General features: G+C 52.5%; 1 protein-coding gene across 6 annotated transcripts in view; it reads right to left on the bottom strand.

The window, feature by feature from the left end:
• Positions 1–10718: 10718 nt before the first annotated feature.
• The window catches only part of SHANK2 (SH3 and multiple ankyrin repeat domains 2), a 570985-nt gene continuing 562469 nt past the window's right edge, over positions 10719–19234 (bottom strand). For all 6 annotated transcript variants that reach the window (XM_061202240.1, XM_061202242.1, XM_061202244.1 and 3 more), the window contains one exon: positions 10719–14545. In XM_061202240.1, the coding sequence (XP_061058223.1) occupies positions 13975–14545 (571 nt within the window). In that variant the 3' untranslated portion in view covers positions 10719–13974. The remainder of the gene's footprint in view (positions 14546–19234) is intronic.

Genomic DNA, 19234 nt, shown 5'->3' on the forward strand with positions numbered 1-19234 from the left:
ATAAATAAAAAAACAAATTTATAAAAAAATCTTGCTGGGACTTTTGATAGAAAATATGTTAAACCTAGCAACCTAAATGTCCAACAGAGGAATGGATGAAGAAGATGTGATACACACACACACACGAATATTACTCAGCCATAAAAAGGAATGAAATTGTGTCATTTGCAGAGACGTGGATGGACCTAGAGACTGTCATACAGAGCGAAGTAAGTCAGAAAAACAAATATCGTATATTAACACATATATGTGGAATCTAGAAAAACGATACAGATGATGTTATTTTTATGGCTGAGTAGTATTCCACTGTATATCTGTACCACATTTTTTTTAATCCATTCTGTAGATGCTTTTTATTACATTGAGGAAGTTGATTCCTCCTGTTGCCTCTTCTTACATCCCTTTACCCTGCCGCTTTATGATAGTATTGACTGAAATATTTTCTCTAGTACTGCCTTCATCCGTCAGTTGTGCAGTGATGTTTTCAGAGCCAGTCTCCGAGATGGCTTCCAGTGGTCCTCGCCTCCTACTACCACGTCCTTGTGCAGCCCCCTCCCACATAGAATCGGGCTGACCTGCATAACGATAGGGTACTGTGAAAATGGCAGAGTGTCCCTTCCAAACATAGGGCCTTGGAAACACTGAAGTTTCTGCCTTGCTCTCTTAGATCTTTTGCTCTGAGAGAAGCCAGCAGCACCCTGTCATAAGGAAGTTCAGACAGCCCTTTGGAGAGGTCAAGGTGGTAAGGAACTGAGGCCTCCCGCTGTGTGAGTGTCGCCTTGGAAACGCATCCTCCGTCCCCAGCCAGTCCTGGTCAAGACCAGGACTGAAACCTCACAAGAGACCCTGAGCTAGAACCACCCAGCTGACCTGTTCACCACTCCTTACCTTGAGAAACAGTGTGAGATTATCAATGGGTTTTTAAAATATATATATATATTTAAATTTTTATTGAAATATAGTTGATTTACATGCATTAGTTTCAGGTGTACAGCAAAGTGATTCAGTTATATATATACATGTATATTAAATATACACATATGTTTTATATGTATACATATATTTGTATTCATTTTTTAGATTCTTTTCCATTGTAGTTTAGGTCCTTGTTGGTTATCTGTTTTACATAGAGTAGTGTGTATATGTTGATCCCAAACTCCTAATTCATTCCGTGCCCCCCAAGATAATCAGTGTTTACTGCAGCTTTCACTAAATTTTGGTGTATCTTATAAGGCATATATGTTACTTATGTTTGAAGTTCTCATTTGAATCCAGCAAAGAATGGGCCTGTCCTTCCTCTTGGAGAATGTTGCTATGCTGACGGGCATGCGCTGATACCATCCGGGAGGGGCCAGCGTTTCAGATATTAATCAAAATGTATAAGATGCCATTTAACCCCACAGTTCTCCTTCTAAGGCGTTATCACGGGTGTGCTCACACGTGCGCACTAAGGAGATGACCTAAGTTTCCCTGCACAGGGGCCGTCAGACGCAGTGTGGCACATCTGTGTAGGGGAAGGGACAGCACCAAAGAATGGACACCGCAGTCCTGTGGAGGCAGGGCGGGGGAGCCGCTCCCTCCGAGCGCTCGCCTGGGACACTCACACGTGCACATGGCTGGTTCCAACAGCACCGTCTTTTAAATTTTTTAAATAAACTTTAAATTTTGGAATAATTTTAGATTTACAGAAAGGTGGTAAATAAAAGTGGAGAATTCCTATGTACTCTCTAACAATTTCCTTCAAAATTAACCTCTTACTTAGCCACGGTCCATTTATTAAAGCTAAGAAATTCGCATTCATGCCACACTATTGCTGAAATGACAGACTTTATTTGGAGTTCATAAATTCCTCCCTAGGGACTTCCCTGGTGGTCCAGTGGTTAGAGACTTCGCCTTCCAACGCAGGGGGTGTGGGTTCGATCCCTGGTTGGGGAGCTAATATCCCACATGCCTCATGGCCAAAAAACCAAAACATAAAACAGAAGCAATATTGTAACAAACTTAATAAAGACTTAAAAAAAAAAATTCTTCCATAAACATCCTTTTTCTGTTCCACGGTCCACTCTGGGATCCCGCATTACATTTAGAAAAGCATTTTTTTCCCTTCAAAAACAGATTTTATTGAGCTATAATTTGCCTACCATATAATTCACTTATTTAGAGTGTACAATTCCATAGATTTTAGTGCATTCACAGTGTTACAGAAATGTCACAACTATATAATTCCAGAACATTTTCCTCACCTCCCAAAAAACCCCGTATTATGGTCAGTCACACCCCATTCCTCCCCTGCCCCAGGAGCCAGTAATCTACTTTTAGTCTCTATGATCTGCCTGTTCTGGACATTTCATGTAAATGGAATCATACAATATGTGGTCATTTGTGACTGGCTTCTTTCACTGAGCATGATGTTGAAAAGCATTGGTTTTGTTTTGTTTTAATTCATTTATTCATTTTTGGCTGCGTTGGGTCTTCGTTGCTGTGCGTGGACTTTCTCTAGTTGCAGCGAGTGGGGGCTACTCTTCGTTGCGGTGCGCGGGCTTCTCATTGCGGTGGCTTCTCTTTGTTGCGGAGCATGGGCTCTAGGTGCGCGGGCTTCAGTAGCTGTGGCTCGAAGGCTCTACAGCGCAGGCTCAGTAGTTGTGGCGCACGGGCTTAGTTGCTCCGCGGTGTGTGGGATCGTCCCAGACCAGGGCTCGAACCCGTGTCCCCTGCATTGGCAGGCGGATTGTTAACCACTGCGCCACCAGGGAAGCCCGAAAAGCATTGTTTTTATAGCAAAAAAAAAAAAAAAAAGGGAAATACTCTATAAGATGGATCAACAAATGAATGGGTAAATAAATTTTGATATATGCATATAATAAAATACTACTCAACTGTGAGCACAAATGATTTAGATATGCATCTGTCATCTTAGATGAATCTCAAAAGTCGTATTGGAACAGCTGCAGAGTTCATGAATGCCAATAATCAGGATACTATTGCTGATGATGGCAGCGGACACAACTGCATGGTGAATGAGTGCCGGGCACTCTTCTCTTTCTTTATAAGGATTGCGGGTTTATCATGCATGAAGTAGAGACCAATTACATAAGGCTTTAAAATGTGCACAATAATACTACATATTGTTTATGGACACATACACAAGCAATAAACATATAAACACATCCATAGAAATGATAAACGCCAAGCTCAGGGCAGTGGTTACCTCTGGGTGGGAGGAAAGGAGGTAGACTCTGGAGGGAGGGTGGAAGGGGCTTGGACACCAAACACCACAGCTACCTGTGGTGTTTGGTGTCTTCATTTGGGTGGGGACCTGGGTGCTCCTTTTCCCCCATCCTTTTGGCGTGCCCAATATATTTCATAATAATTTTAAAAAGAGCAAGACTAGTACCCAGCAGTGTGTAGAGTGAGATATATTTGGGTTTTTAAAATGATTCATACGCATATGCTTGCAGATGTATGTACCCGGCCAGGAAAGAATCACAAGGAATCTTTAATAGGCTTTGGGGTGGGGCCCCGGGTCTGGGGAGCCCAGTGGGGCAGGGAGACATGCCTTTTCCTGATTTGAGTTTTGTACCACATGTATTTTTACCTCCTGGTTAAATAAATAGTTCAGCCTGTGTGTGTTTATTCCCTTTTGCATTGCCAAAGAATTTCCCATGCAGGACCTCATCTGCCCCCACAAAGGTCCTGGGGCCGCAGTGATTGTCAGCCCATATTTCAGATGGAAACACTGAGAAACCCAGAGGTTGCTTGGTTCATTGGTGGTTGGTGCAGGTGGGAACCGGGTGACTGGTTCCCAGATGAGGAGGTCCCACCCTGGAGAGGAAACCATGGTTGGGGGGGTCACCCAGGGCAAAACCACCGGCCCCTCTGCTCAGGAGGATGGAGGCGGCCTCTGGGCATTTGGTGTGGCCGGATGGGCTGCCCTCAGAGGTGTCCCCATCCAGGCTCGGCAAACTGCAGGGCCACGGCCCCTGGGAGAGTGGGGGGGGGGGCATGCACTCAGTGCCACACAGCCAAATAGGACACTGTGGCACTTCAGCTGTACCCCGACGCTGCACAGCTGGAGGGTTGCGGGTAAGTTCATTCTTCAGGGAAGAATATCTCACCACCATTACCACGAAGAGCTGGGGACACTGCAACCCTGTAACAGAGGCTTGAGGGAAGGGAAAGCAATATAGTGCAAGCGCATCGTGATTGGAGAAAGGTAAGGGGATGGGTGTTGAAGAGAGGGAAGGCGATATGTTCGCCTAGGTGCTAAAAGTCTGGCGGCAGGACTGCAGTAATCCTTTCTCCATATACACCCACTGTGGTTGTGAGGCCCTGAAACTCAAAACGACACATCTATTACAATGACCCTCAACGGTGTGCTCCTCCCAATGGAAAAGTGGGGGTCGCACGGCTGTCTGAGCCCCACGACAGAGGAGTCTCCCTGGCCTGGCAGCTGGGAGTGGGCGTGGGGACAGGCGGGGGCGGGGAAACATGGGCCTCGCCGAGGAAAGGGAGCCAGGGTGGAGCTCTCGGTTTCCTCCGCAGCGGCTCTCCCCGCTTCCCCCAAGGCTGGCTCCTGGAGAACACTTGTAGCTCCCAGACCCCCCTGCGCCTAGGAAGGCCAAGACGCCCACGTCTCCAGAGCGGAGGTTCCGGGTGGGCGGGGCCGTCTCGTCCATGGCCCGCCTCCTGGCCTCCGGATTGGTCAGAAGCTGCCCGGCCTACTTCAGGTGGGCTAATCATGGGTTCACACTTCTTTGCCAGTCATGATTGGTCTCCATGGGGCACGTGCCCCGCTGTCCTTTATTGGCAGTCGTGATTGGTTCACGGGGGCACGTGCGCCGCGGTCCTTTTTTTGCCAGTCGTGATTGGTTCACGGGGGGCACGTGGCCCGCGGGCCCAGCGTTCTCTGCACTCTGCTCAAGCGTCCGCTCAAGGGAAGAGCGGAGGACCTCGAGGCTAGGCTGCGGGCCTGCTGGGTCCACTGGCTCCTCTGGGTCCGCCGGGGCCTTCGGGCACCGGTGCAGGCCCTGGGGATGGCGGCTGGGGTGGCACAGGCGTCCCGGGCTGGAGGCGGTTCCGACATCGGCCGTGCCCAGGGCGGGCGGGGTGGAGGCGGCCGACGAGGTGGCGCGCGAGGCCCCTCGATGCCCGGCGCCGGTCCATGTGACCCCTCAGCACTCCGTTTTCCGGCCCATTTCCACCTGGAGCCTGGCAGCGGCTCCCGGGGCTACCTGGGGCCCCGAAGGAGGGCGCAGGCCCCGCCAACCGCGGGCGCCTTTGTGGTCCACGGAGCAGCTCTGCGCCAGCGGACGGCAGAACGGGTGCCTTCTTCCAGAAGCTGGGAATTGAGGTTAGTTAGCCACACACCCGGTTCTGGGAGAATCACTGCGCTCCCAGCCCCGGCCCGGGGGGATTCCGTCCCCCCAGCCAACCCCCGAGTTCCCCCATGGTGCTGGTGCTTTCCACCTGCCTGGTGCGGCCCATCCCGTGTGGCAGGCCCGTGGCGGGCGAGGGAGAGGGCAGGAGGCGATTGAGCTCGGGCATCGGCCCAGCGCCGTCTGCTTAGCCGCTGGTGAGGGATTTGGGAAGCGCCTCTCTCCCCATCTGGTGACCCACCGCCTCCCTGGGGAGGAGCTGCCACCCCCTCCGCCTGGGAACGGCTCTGATTTCTGCCCCAGCAGCCGCTACTGGGGCAGGACCTGGGAGGCATATCGCTCTAGATAGAGGAGGTGCCTGGTTTCACGGGGTGGTGGGGCCGCAGACGGTTAGGACGCGGGCTGCAGAAACATGGATGGGCCGGGGGAGGATTCCCAGTAACTTTCCGGGCCAGGGGTCAAGAAGGGTCAGTACAGGGGCAGGCAGTGCTCGGGAGGAGTCCCTGGAGGCACTAGGGAAGTCTCTGTCTTTCCCAGGTCTCTGAGGACCAGATGGAAGCTTCAGGAGCCGGAGTGGCTGCAGGATGGCTGCGGTGGGCCCGAGGCTTGAGCGGCAACTAGGGGCCCCTGGAAGAAGGCCTGTGCAGACATTGCCTTTGCCAGGGAGACAGCGGGGCATGAGGTAGGCAGAGCTACTGTCTTCGCGGGGCTTACCTTCCAGAAGTGTGTGCGTGTGTTTGTTGGGGGCAGATAATCAATAAGCAAATTAATAAGCCAATCTGAGGTAGTAATGAGCGCCATGAAAAGAGAAAATGGGGAGATGTGAGTGCGTGATTGGGGCGATTCTACTGGAAATCTGGTGGTCCAGACCACGCAGAGAGGGGGAAGAACATTCCGGGTTTGGGCACGGAGGAGGCCCAAAGGTGGGAATGCAGCTGGAGCAAAAGGTGAGCAAGGAGGAAAGGCTTGGAGAGGTGGGCGGGCCCAGGTCACTGGGACGCTGGGGGCGCGCGGCTGGATGGCAGGGCTGGGAGCCGCGTGACCGTTTCTGTTTCTTGTTGCCACTGTGAATACACGGCGGCCTGTACTTTGTGTTATACCCAGTCTTCTCCTTTTATGGTCTCCTTCCCTGCCACCATAAAGAGCCCCCACACTCTCCACTTCGTTCTCCTGGACGCTGCCAGAAAAAGCTGGTCACTGGTGCCTGTGTGGGAGAGGGAGAGCTGGGCTTTCCTGGCGGGCCTGTGGGGTGCTAAAGGTTTCAGGCCATGTGGTTTTCTCCAGGGCCTTGATGTCTTCATCAGGGCCTTTGTGGTCACATTTATAAACTCTTGCTTGAAAAAGGGGCCTTTATTTTTAGCTTGCCCAGATGGCAGGCTCCAAGGCCAAGGGAGGAAGCCGCCGCTCCCCGCCTTTGGCTTTATGTGAAGCTTCAAAGCTGTGTGGGCCTGTTAGACTCATTTTCAAACCCATTCTGCAGCTCGGTGACTCCTTTTCAGTTGGCCTTTGTCTCTGCCACTGAGGGGGGTAGTGAAGGGAGAGGAAGGGGCTGCCCCAGTTCTCACTGCAGAAGAAGGCTGCAGGGTATGGGAGAAAACACGCTGGCATCGGGGTCAGGCGCTGTGTCAGCCAGGAAGCTGCAGCTGCAAGCAATAGAGACGGGCTTGGACTGACTTAGGCCACAGAGGAACGCGCTGGGAGGAATTGGGGTAGCTCAGGGCCAGGGCAGGAAGAGTTTAATGGGAGGATGGGCTGGGGCCGCTCCCTCGGTAGGACTCACAGTCTCCAGCTGCTGTACCCCACGGGAGGTGGCATCTGCTCTCTCTGAGCCTCTGTTTCCTCGTCGGTAAAGGAGATAATCAGCTTTGAGTGGGAATTCTGATGGAAATAAAAGCAGATGCCATGTGTCACGTGGCTCAAAGCCGGGGGTCATTTTACAAATATCATGTCTTTGCACTGTGAAAACCTGGGATCCTGAGGTCCAGGCTTCCCTGATTCTACCCAGGGGAAGTGAGGTAACCGGGTTGCCTCTGAATTAAATCTCCCTTTTTCACAACCCTGAGGGGTTTCGTCTGGGAGGATCCTCCAGCTTGTCCAGCCTCCTGGACCCCTGGCTCTTCGCAGATGCATTTGGAGGGGGGCAGAGGGATGTGTCCTTGTCACCAGTGGTGGATCCTGACACAAGCAGCACTCCTCGGGGTTCTTCCCTGCAAGTGGGCGTAGCTGTGGAAGCTCTGCAGCACGTCCTGGTCCTGCTCCCGCTGTGGACCTTGGCAAGACTTTGTCTCCTTATCTGTAAAATGGGGCTGTTTGTTCCTGCCTCACGGTTCTGTTAGACACTCGGGTGCAGTGCTCTGAATGGTGCCTGGCGCGGAGAGGTTTACTGTTGATTCCAGCCTGTACCCCCTCTCAGGAGGTAATGGATGAGACCGTTACCACATAGACCACAGTAATGGATTTCTGCCTTGTGCTGTGGTCTCTTCCCTGGAGCTTTAAGGGCTGTGTTCCCTTCCTGCCCTCTGTGTTCTGGGGTTTGAAGAACACATCTAATTCCGTTTAAGTTCCTTGGCAAGGAAGACTCTGAGTGGGCAGTGGCAGGATGGCTTGAGGTGTTGGAGCCTCAGAACAGGTGTGCCGGCCGCCAGATGCAGGCAAGTGATCAGATGTCTCCGACCTCAGTCCTGCTCACCTGGCTGTTTCCCGGGCCCCCATCTCACGCGGGGCCCAGGGCTGGCCTGCCCGTCTGTCTTGCCCAGCGACCGTGGTCGGTGGCTCACCCCTTTGGCTCTTGGGCTGGTACATACCTCCCGCAGAGGCCGCAGCAGCGTGTGCAGTAGCGCCCCCTGGGAAACCCGGCCATGTCTCCCCAGCCACCCCGTTCCGATTCTCCCGTGGTGGCTACGTTTGTTGACTGAAATGAAAAAGCCTGGGTATCTGGTTGCCTTTGGCCCGGTGAACAGCAGCACCACTGATAGTCTTGTGAGGTGGAGAGGCACAGGCACCTGGCGGGAGAACCCAGAGGCGTGCCGTGGACACAGCATGTGGCGTCTGCCCTGCCTCCGGAAGGGTCCGGCCCGCTTGCCGAGGGGCCCCGCAAGATGGGCGGCACCGCCCCGCGGGCCTCACTGTTGCTGTGGTTAATCTAGCCCCAGGCAGGGCGGCCGTTCTTCCTACACCTCACACCCAGCCTGCACGGTGACGAAGGCTGTGCAGGGCAGCGTAACGTTTTAACTTTGAGCGAATGCGGACGATGGCCTTGAGACCTAGACTTATGTACTTCTCACATCGTCTTTCTTTTAAAAAAGACTGTGTGTTGCCACGCCTGTAGCTTACGAAAAATGGAAGTAATTCTTTTGTGATGAGTGACCTCAATCACCAAAAACAAACACTTTATTTTTCACAAAATGTGGAGATGATGGATCGGTACTGCTGACTTGGATAAGCATTACCAACAAGTACCACTGGGGGGCAACACAGCACGTGGGGAAGTAGGTCTGAAAGCCCAGGACTCTTGGTAAAAATGTCATTTTCTTTTCCCTGGAAGTTCTCAGCCATGTTTTGTATTTCAACTAAATGAGAATACTGAAAGTGATGTAGTGGAGAGCACTTTTAATGGAAAATTAATTGATAACACAATCTTATTTCAATTTTCTTTTTATTTTTTAACTTAAATGACTGTGTATATCCCACAGTCTTATGATGAGGAAGGCTCCAGAATCATGTCTAGGTCTTCTCAACATTTCATTTCTCGAATTGTTTTTTACTTTTCGTTGTGCATTGATATGGGCTTCTCAGTTCAGAAACCAAGGCACTATAACTATTTTATCAGCTACATTGATACAGTGAAGGTATATTTACCCTTTCATTAAATATACAGCATTTGAGTACAATATGGTTTTATGCAGATCAGGTTCAAAACACCCAAGGCACACACTTTGCTTTTTTTTCCTTTTTTTTTTGTTTTGTTTCTGTATTTATTTGAAGGCTCATATTAAAGTTTCAGAATTGCTATAAACAAAGAGTTCCAGAGTAGAAGCAATGGACAGTGAATGTTGTAATTTTAAACATAACTCGGTAAAGACTGTGAAACGTAGAAACAGGTTACAGGAACAATAAAGAAATGAAACCACTGATACGGCGTGGATCATAAATCGAAGGGATCAGGTCTGCTGAAGTCTGAGAAACAAGCCTGGGAACTACCCGCTTCCCCACAAAGCACGGACAGGCCCGTATGCATGCAGCCGCTGTGGTCGCCCAGCCACTGTGGAATTGTCACCTACTTGCGTGTGTACGTGGATAGCTACAAATACAGAAGACATTCCAGTTCACTGGTTATTAAAATGCATCAAATAAAGTACAGATAAAAGAAAAAGTCTTCCAGTGTCTATTTTTTTCTTAACAAGACAAACAGATACATTGATCAGGAAGAAGTGGTCTGGAAGAAACCACTGGACAGTGAAGATGGGGGTGGTGGCTAGGGTCTGGGAAGAACCATTGGATGGTGGAGCAGGGGGGGTTCAGGGCGGGTAAACTACAAAAGGTACGAGGCCGAGAAGTTTTCAGGAACATAGAAACAGAGTGGCTGCCGTTCAAGAGGAGAATGTGCCAGAACAGAAGGAACTGTTCAGGAACTAAAGACAGTGACTTTTCACTGCTGTGAGGCGGAAGAGAAGGTTCAGTATTGAAGTTGAAAATATGCTTCCCTCCAGCAGAAGGGATAGCCCGTGTCTTCCGGGCTCAGTTCTTGGCCAGAAGACGCGTTCTCTTGCCTCGTTCACCAAAACGTTGTGGCTCTGTGTCAGCCGGCGGGGCTGCCTGGCTGGTTCTGCAGACCCCACGGCAAGAAGACCGCTGCTGCCGCCGCCGCAGGTGCACGGGAGCCTGTGCCCTTGGGGGGAAGGCTTGCATCCGGCTCGCCCTCCAGGCCCCTCTGCTTCTGTCCCAAACAAACAGGAGCGCCAGTGTTCGCAGACGTCCGCCCGCCGTGACGCTTTCCCAGTTCTGAAAGAATACTCGTTTCCACCCATACACTGAGAAAACTTTAAGGAAGTGGAGCCAAGACAGATTAGCTCACCGAAAGGAGAATCTTCACTCTTTGAGGAAAGCTACCGTCTGGTCAGCTTCACAGAGGTCAAGTGGCTGGATTGTAAGCTTGGCCACTTGTTGTTTGATTCAGAAAGTTTTCACTGTTTGCAATCAGAACCACAACTTAGTGCAATAGTATATTTATTATTATTATTTTTTTTACAGTAATTTTGGTTGCCATACAAGAGATTTAAGGATTGGGAGAAAGTGCAAATTACAGGAGCTTGTTTTTTCTTTTTGTTTTTAATAAGGTCTGAAAAGAATAAAAGCACAAAAGTAACAGAAACAGAGAGAATGCGAACACGTTACACAAACTATAGTGTGAAAAGTATGTTTCTAACAAAAACAAACAAAAAATTTGTTAATGGGAAAAAATCAATATTTGTGGCCCACACGCAAAAAGTCATTGCCAGATCACCCTGGGTAATGCTTGCTTGTTCAGTAACTCAGAAAAAAAAAAAAAAAAAAAAAAAATCACCGTTTTATTAACTAAAGTACCACAAATAATTCACTTTGTGATATGGAAAGTTCAGCAAATCAACAGTCACATTGAGTCATTTTTATATTATATGGATTTACTTAAAATGTGCACAGACACCCTGGAGAAGGTATCTTGGCAGGTATACATAGTTTACATTTTGAGCAATTTTGGTTTTGTATACACAATATTACAGAAACTAGGCATGTAAATGCAATTTATTTAAATTACAGTATATAACAAAAGTGGATCTTTTTAAAACCTGGAATAGTATTAACATGATCTTTATATGAGCAGTTTAACATCTGTTTCACCATCAAAGAGGGGCATAGGGTAGGGCCTGGTCCTGACATGTCCCAAGGGGGAGAACAGTGGGCAGTGGTTTAAATGAGGAACTATTGCTTTCTGTAGCAAACCTGGCGAATAGAGCTAGAGACTGATTCGTCTAGGCAATGTGTTTATTTTGTCGGTCAGGGCAGGTTCTGATGGGTCCTGTCACTTTTCTACAGTAAGACAGTGTGAAACAACCGATGTCGCCAGCTCTTTTGTCTCTCAGTCTGCTTGCTTCCGGTCAGTTGCACGTGACTTGAAGTCTCTCTAAGAAAGGGAGTAGCAACCAGCTCTCACCTTCTGGTTACCAAAGTTCAGTAACCCCAGCGCCCCCAAGTTGCTGTTGGTTACCATCTACCCGCGGCCTCCTTTACTCTCGTCCTGTCTAGCATTTTGCCTGGCACTGAGCAGAGAGGTAATGCCAACAGTAGGCAAAGGAGAAAAGAGCCACGGGGAGGCGGTGTACTTACTGGATTTTGCAGTATCACCAAATGGAAGACAGATAATGGCCAAACCACCATTTTACATTTTCTGAACTATCGGGCAGCCTCAGCAGGCCACCTGTAGTCTCTTGGCTTGAAATTTCTCTAGGGTGACATTTGTTCATCTCATGATGGAAAAATTGAAAGTACACGGAAGTAAAGCGCCTTAATATTCAATTGATTTCAAGTTGGAATGGATCTTTCAGATACAAAGATGGACCTGCAGAAGGTTTTGGAACAGACGGTCCAAAACTCAGTTTCCAATTCAGGGGCATGTGGCTGGAAAGACGGGGTGTGTGGTGAGTGTGTGTGTTTTGGGAGAAACTGCTGCATTGTGAATTACAACCACTTTTGAAGAAATAATTGTCCTTCGATGACGAAGTTCTAGCAAAGATAGAAAATATAACACAGCTCTGCTGGTTCAGATGCATCCAAATAAGGTTGATTTAAAAAGGTCATACTTTTATAATTATTCCACAGAAATAGTATTATTAAATCACAAAAGTTTTTTTTTCTTTAACTTTCTAGCACTGAAGTGGCACAAAGGCTGCCTAGTAGACCAGCCACTTTTTTTCTTAAAATATTGTGCTTATAAACTATCTGTACAACTATTTAAACTTGCAGTAAAGAAAGAGATGATTTTAAATCGCTAAATTTTACGTATTCATTCTAGAGCTGTTCCAGACCTAATCAGACACTTGATTGTGAGCATAAAGAAAAAAAGGAAAAAAAAAACAAACCATGTTTTTATAATTAGAGATGGGCTAGGCTAGTTCTGAAATCATAATAAAAGCCAAAAACCTGACATTCGAGTTTCTTCCATATGTGGGAGAGCATGCTGACCCCTGACTGAGTGTCCTGTGGCTCGTGTGCCCGTGGTGACCTCCCTTGGAAATCAGAGGTACTGTTACAGGGGAGGGGCTCCAGGGGAAAGAATGCGGCGGGGCCCAAGAAAGCCTTGCCGGAGGCGGGACTGGCGGCCCACGAGACCTCTCTGCTCTGCCCTTCCTTCCTGCATCTGCATTGCACCCTCACCCTGGGTTCTGCCTGTGCGCCATACCCCCTGACTTTTCAAAAAACCTGCTGTACTATTAAGACAAGCTGGTGGGATTCCTGGACGCTCAGAGGAAAAGGGGAGAAGCCCCTAAGTCCCGTCTTCCTTGGCCTCGGGGGGACAAAGGGGCTGTCTCAGCCGCGATGCTTCCCCTTGGGCGGGCTCAGAACTGGGGGTGGCCGCGGCACACGCCCACCGCGAACCCTGTGTCATCCTGCGTGTCAAAGTGGTTGCTCGCCTGCTCTGATCTTTGCAGAATTCAACACGCTTTTGATTTTAAAAAAGGCCGAAAGGCAGAGAAGCCCCTTCCCACGCTCCTGGGGAGCTGCTCCTGGCAGACAGCTGCTCCCCTCCTGCGGACACTCTGGGCCCAGCAGCTGCACGCCGGCTGCTTCCCACGGCCAGGTCTCCCTCCTCCTTGGAATCGTGACTTTGTGCTTTGACTAACTCCATGTGACATCTGTTTGGCCACTTTGGAATTATGCTAACAGATTTGCAGAAAGAAAGAAAGAAAGCTAAGCAAAGCTGGGCACGATCCCATTCGGACAACCCACCACTGCCAAGAACCTCATGGCCAGAGAACCACGGGTGCACGTCGGAGGAGACGGGGTAAAGGATCCACGGGAGGAAAGTTTCTCTACCTTCCAAAGGGGCACCGGCTACACACATCCGCGGGCATCTCGCTGCGAGCCAAGTCCAGGAAGGAAAGGAGCACGTGGGCGTGAGTGCCCTCGAGGGGGCCGCAGGCTGAGGAAGGCCTTGCGCCCGGGCCCGGGCGGAGCTGCCGAACGGCAGAGGAGGCCGCGGGAGGTATGTGTCTAGAGTGCAGTGGGGTCTGCCTGCAGGAGCAAGGGGGCCCGCGCGGCGGCGGGCATCTCCTGGGCCTCGTGAGGTCAGGTCGCCTGCGTGCAGGAGGCAAGCTGCGCATCTTTCCACCTTAGAAGCTCTCCCTCCCCTGGTCCCCTCTTTGACAGAAACAGCCCAAGGAGCCCACACAGAGAGCCGGGGGGTTGAAGGCCTCGGCTCAGCCACGCCAGGGACACACAGCATTTCTCTGGGTAGCAGGAGACCAGCCCGCGGAACGGGGTTGGCGCTCACCATCCAGACACTTCAGTGCAAGCCCATCTCTATTTATAACAAGGAGTCTGTAAAGGAAAAGCGCAGCCACCCTTATCTGTCCAGCAGCTGTTTCAGAGCCCTTTCTATGTTCATCCTGTGCCCGACCCGAGTCACGCCCAGGTCTATGAGGTCGTCTTTCTGGAGGTTCGGGAGGTGGCTGCCGTCGATCTCGTTGTCCATGAAGGCCTCTTTATGCTCGCCCAAGTTGAGGCTTTCCAGCCAGTCAGCCACGTCTGGTTTGGTCCACAGGTGGACAGGTTTAGTTGTAAAAGGCTTATTGGAGATTGGCTGTTGCAGTATGGAGGGGGATGGCGACCTGCTGCGTCCTGCTGGGTTCAAGCCAAACAGGTCCCCGGGAGGGGGCTGGCTTGGGAGGCCGAAGACATCCGAGAGGGTGGGAGAGGGAACCGCAGCGGCAGCAGACGGGGGCGCAGGCAGGATCTCTTTGTTCAGCTCTGTGGGCGAGACCACGGGGCTGGGGGCACGTCTTGGTCCTGAGGTCCTGCTCTCATAGTCTGGGGGCCGGCTCTGCAGGGTGATGGGCTGGGAGGTCCCAGGGCGAACCGTGAAGGTGACCGTCGTGCTCCGTGTACCTGAGACGGTGCTCATGACATCTGGGCCTCTGAAACGGCAGCAACAGAAAAAACCATCACAAGTCCGCTCACCACGTCCCGAGGAGGGGGCGGGAGACACCCAAACCGCACCAGAGTGTCTGATGGCAGGTGCGCCGGCAGTGAGCAAACGCTTTGCCATGCCGGGGGCGGGGCGGGGGGACACGAGCGGGAGGCACCAGAGCACACGGGGCGGCCACTCACCGGAGCCTGGCAGGTTGGGGGGGGTGCCGGGAGACCTGGAGACGGGCCCGAACCAAGTCCTGCTCCCCAGCCGGGGCGTGTCTGTGCCACACCAGTACCGCCTGAGGAAGTGGCATCTTTTGCCTCCATTTCAGCAAGCAGAGGGAGGGGCACCCTTGAGGAGAGACCTTCCCTCTTAACTGCCTGCCAGAGCTGAGGCTTTTTGGCTTAAAAGGACAAGTGCAGGGAAGGGCACCTCGCAGGCTGGCCCTGTTTCAGTAAGTGGGAAGCCCCACGGCTCCCTGGGGGCGCTCACGGACGCCGCCGTGTCAGCGTGAAAGGGTCAGGGTCAGGGTCAGGGTCAGGGTCGGGACGAGGAGCTTTATTAACGGGCGGGAGTGAGCCGGAGCCGGGGCCCAGTCTGTCTGCGCTCTGGACTGTCCTTTTGCTGCTGTCTGTTTTCTCTGCCACGGATATACATTTGGGTGAAACTACCAGTTGGTTACCGAGGTGCCTCTCAGCCTCGTGACACTTCCCCACTCGATGCTACGTCGAGTATGGAATCTCCGCGTGAGGAAGCAGCAGCAGGTCTGAGGGGGGACCTGTGCCGACTCAGGCTTCGATCCTGTCCTGAGGAGGAGCATTTCCAGGGGCAGGGGGTGCACGCGGCTGGGGCCCCCATCCCCCACAGGGCGTTCAGATACGGTTTCCTGGAGGGCCAGGGGCTCCAGGGCCGGATCTGTTACACAGAGGAGACCCCTGTTGAGAACTTCCAGGGGCCTTGGTTACTGGTTGTACTGCTGTACTGGGCACCAGCAGGTAAAGGCAGCCCCAGGCGAGACTCTGAGGATGACTCCTCCACTACTGCCAGGCTTGTTACTCAGAATCAAGAAACAGGAGCCCTCCTGGTCCAGGGTGTCACCCGCAGGGAGCGGGAGCCACCCCTCTGGCCCCCAGACTTCGGTCCTGGAGAGAGAGGTGGGCCGTGCGTACAGCGGGGATTTAGGATTTAACCTGCAAAGTCTGGTGCTCAAGTAGGACTGAAAGATGCTCCCCAGTTCCCACTCCGGAGGGCCCATCTCCCCGCCGTGCCTGCCCCACGGCTGTGGGCACACCTGTCTGGGGAAGGCTCATTTGAACCACTTTGAGACAACAGCTAAGCTGAGATGGTAAAGCACCTCCACCCAGAGGGGATTTGACTTGTTAATTAGGACCTTCAGGGGGGAGAGGGGTTTTTTGTGAAGCGGGTCAGTATCTCACAGGAGCACGTGGCACTTCCTCTAAGGTGACTTTGCGTGGCGCAGGGCCTGTGACCCTGACTGGGTCGACTGGGGCAGTACAGTTGGGAAGTGACCTTGTTCGTCGGGCTTTGTGAAGCAGAGGCAAGTTAATCCCCCGAAGTGACAGCAACTGCTTTAAACCCAGCAGCCTTTAACAGTGGGCCTCTCTGAGCCAGAGGGTGGGTGTCAGCACCACCCTCCTGTGGGAACACCCCAGCGGTTCCCAGGTAGTTGGGATGTTTTTTAAAAGGAAGGCTCTGCAGGCAGCTGTGTGTGTCATCAGAAGCAAACAGATGGGTGGGCAGTGAGAACGAGGGACAGGAGAACACACCAGAGGGAAGAGCTTTCTGCACACGGCACGCACTTCTGTTCAGCACGACCCTCTTCTGTTAGCACCCGTCATGGGAGCAAGTGGAAATGACAAAATGGAATGGGTTGAGACAACACTGCAAAATTAATTACAGTTAAACAAAAAAGCTTTTTTCGATGGATGAAATTAAAGCGATGGCACAGATGCTGGCTGAGAGTCTACCCGTGCTGCTCCTTTTCTGGCCACCGAGTAGAGTGGGCAGTGCACAGAGCTGCCCAGAAGAGAACGTCAAAAGGGGCATCGCTTTCGTATTTAGGATGGGAAACTCACAACTGTGCCTTCCTTGGCTGGGGATGATATGAATATAAAGAGAAACATCCAGGAAAATGTTAAGAAGGAGGATGACGTTAGCCTCTGCTTGAAGTCCCCTGAGAGCCAGCTCATTGCTGATAGCCAGACTTGGGTTCCCGGGCTGCTTTTGTCTTCTGCAGCTTAGGAAGGACAGATCAGCGTTCCTGGTTGGGGGAGGCCGTGCTTTGCGTCAAGTCTACACCGAGAGAGGAGAGCCCGGCAGCTAATAAAGGGGGTTGTCAGATCTGGCCCCATGCTTGGGGCCACCCACGGCCCTGCGGACTGTCGCCGTGGAAAAGAACCAGCGTGTTTGAGGAGCCGAGTGGAGGCCTGCCCGGGGCCGGTCCACCCTGCCCTCCTTCTCAGCGGCTTGATTGACTCTCAGTTAATCAGGCGGATATCATTCACTGGATCTCCTGGTTGCAGAGATCATTATGTTGCTAAGCAACCACTGGGTTCCCGGGTGGAACACACAAGAATCTGTTGCCCCGATTTAGAACACTAAGGCGACATACACACTCGCACACACACGCCCTCTCTTGGGCTGTTACTCTCTATCCTGCCTCTTAAATCCAATCTATGTGGGAACGTGAGGATTAAAACAGAAATGGAGGGTTAACTGACACCCCGAGAGGCGCTGTTAGTTTATCGGTCAGCCGAGTAGAGTGGGGTCGGGGAAGTGAGGACTCAAGCGGCCTTCCCGTGGTGCTTACAAATGCAGTTCGGCTGTCGAGCGGTGACGGGCTGTGGGCCAGAGGCCGCTCAGCGAGCCGGCGCTGGGGTTCCGGACCCGTCCCGCACAAGCCTCTCTCCAGCATGCCCGCCGGACCTCTGCCTTCTAGTGACTGTAGGGTTTTCGTGAGGAACCCCTGTCTTGCATGTAAAATGGCACTTGTTTCCAAACTGCTCTCTTCTTAGTTTCTATCTTTATAGCACCTCCAAAGGTCGGTCGTTCAAAAGACGGGGCAAGTGGCCCGAGGCGTTAACAGACCTGCACAAGGCCTGAGCCTGGCCCTGGCTCCCGGCTCTGAGCACCGCGAGGCCCTGTGTGTCTGCAGTCCCGGGCCTGGCCCGCAGAACGGCGGATGGATGTGGGAAGCTGGTTTCCCAGATCAGGAAGTGACGTGACTCGGCCAAGCAGACGGGGTCGGAACTGGGCGGGGGCAGGGGGCTGCCTCGGCTTCAGCGTCCCTCTCGACACATCTGAGCAGGTGGGAAGGCACCCAGTTTTCAGCGGGAGGTATCCATCCCCTGATACACTTTGGCTGACTGGTCCTGGCATCCAGACTGGGAAATGAGAGCGTGAGAATCAGACTTGAAGGATAAAATGCTGCAGCCGGACCAGAAGAGCCCCTTCACGAACCCGTGTACGAGGAAACAGGCGACAGCGAGCTTCACGACCACCCTCCCTAGTGTCCACCGCCTTATCCACGATTTCAGTCCCTGACACTGCCTGAACGTTTCAGTTGCTGCCGTGAAATGGTAAAGCCTCCGTGACGGCGCTGAGGTGATGAAAGTGCCATTAAGCAGCTTCTGTTACCGAGTCAGCTTTGAAGTCTGTGCTCTGGGACCGGCTGGGCAGAGGTCATTTTTTAACAACCCAGACAGATTTATTTTAAAACCAAGAGGCTCTCAGGATAATACTGTGGAGAGCCAGCGAGGAGCTGGTGCCACTGGCCAGGCCAGGCCGGGGCAGCCGGAAGCCGGAGGGCATCGCCTGAGAACCGGCCGGTGCTCCCCTGCAAGCGGCCCGGACCCCCCAGGGGACCTGGAGCGCCGCCGCTGCCTCCGGGAAGCGAAGGCCAGTCTGGATGAACCGGAGGGGCTCCCGGGCGGTTGAGCCGCTGCCGGCGCCCTGGACGGAAGCCAGTGGGTCCCCCGCAGGCATCCGCTCACTGCTCTGACCCTCCTCCCAACAGCCAGAGAATGAAAGCCAAACCCAGACCGACCTTCCGCTCCCCTGCAGTGCTGACAAAGACCAGATTTGTCTTGCTTCGAAAACGATGCCGGGGTTTCCTAGGTCAAGCCCCTTTGTTTTAGGTCAAAGTGCACGCGTCAGACTCCATCATCTACCTGCTGTCTCCGGAGCAGAGGCCCCGGGACCCCACGTGGGCCTGCTCATGGGCTTCCCTGTGTCACTGTGACCCACGTGACTGCATAGCTGCTGGGTCACCTTCATGAAACGAAAGTCGGTTCAGGCCGAGCCTTTGCTCAAGCCCTCCATGGCTGCCACCACTCAGACGCAACCCAGCCCTTCCCCTCGGCACGCGGGACCCCTCTGGGACCCTTCCCCCACCAGCCCTCCCTCCGGTCTGGCCAGTTTCTTCAGCATGGAGAGCACTTTCCAGGGCCTGGGCTTTGTGTTTGCTGGTCCTGGTGCCCGGGATGCTCTGCTCCTGTGTTTCTGCCCAGCTGGCTCCTTTTAGTATTTCAGGTGGTTCAAATGCCACTTCCTTAAGGAGGGTCACCTCCGTCCTGCCCATGGTCGCTGACCCGTTGGGACATCTTCGTCCCTTTGCAGTGCCTGCGCACTCTGGGTTCGTCTTGTTTATTATTTCTTATCCGTTCCTCCTTGA

The sequence above is a fragment of the Eubalaena glacialis genome, chromosome 10, assembly GCF_028564815.1.
Source record: "Eubalaena glacialis isolate mEubGla1 chromosome 10, mEubGla1.1.hap2.+ XY, whole genome shotgun sequence".
Lineage (NCBI taxonomy): Eukaryota > Metazoa > Chordata > Mammalia > Artiodactyla > Balaenidae > Eubalaena > Eubalaena glacialis.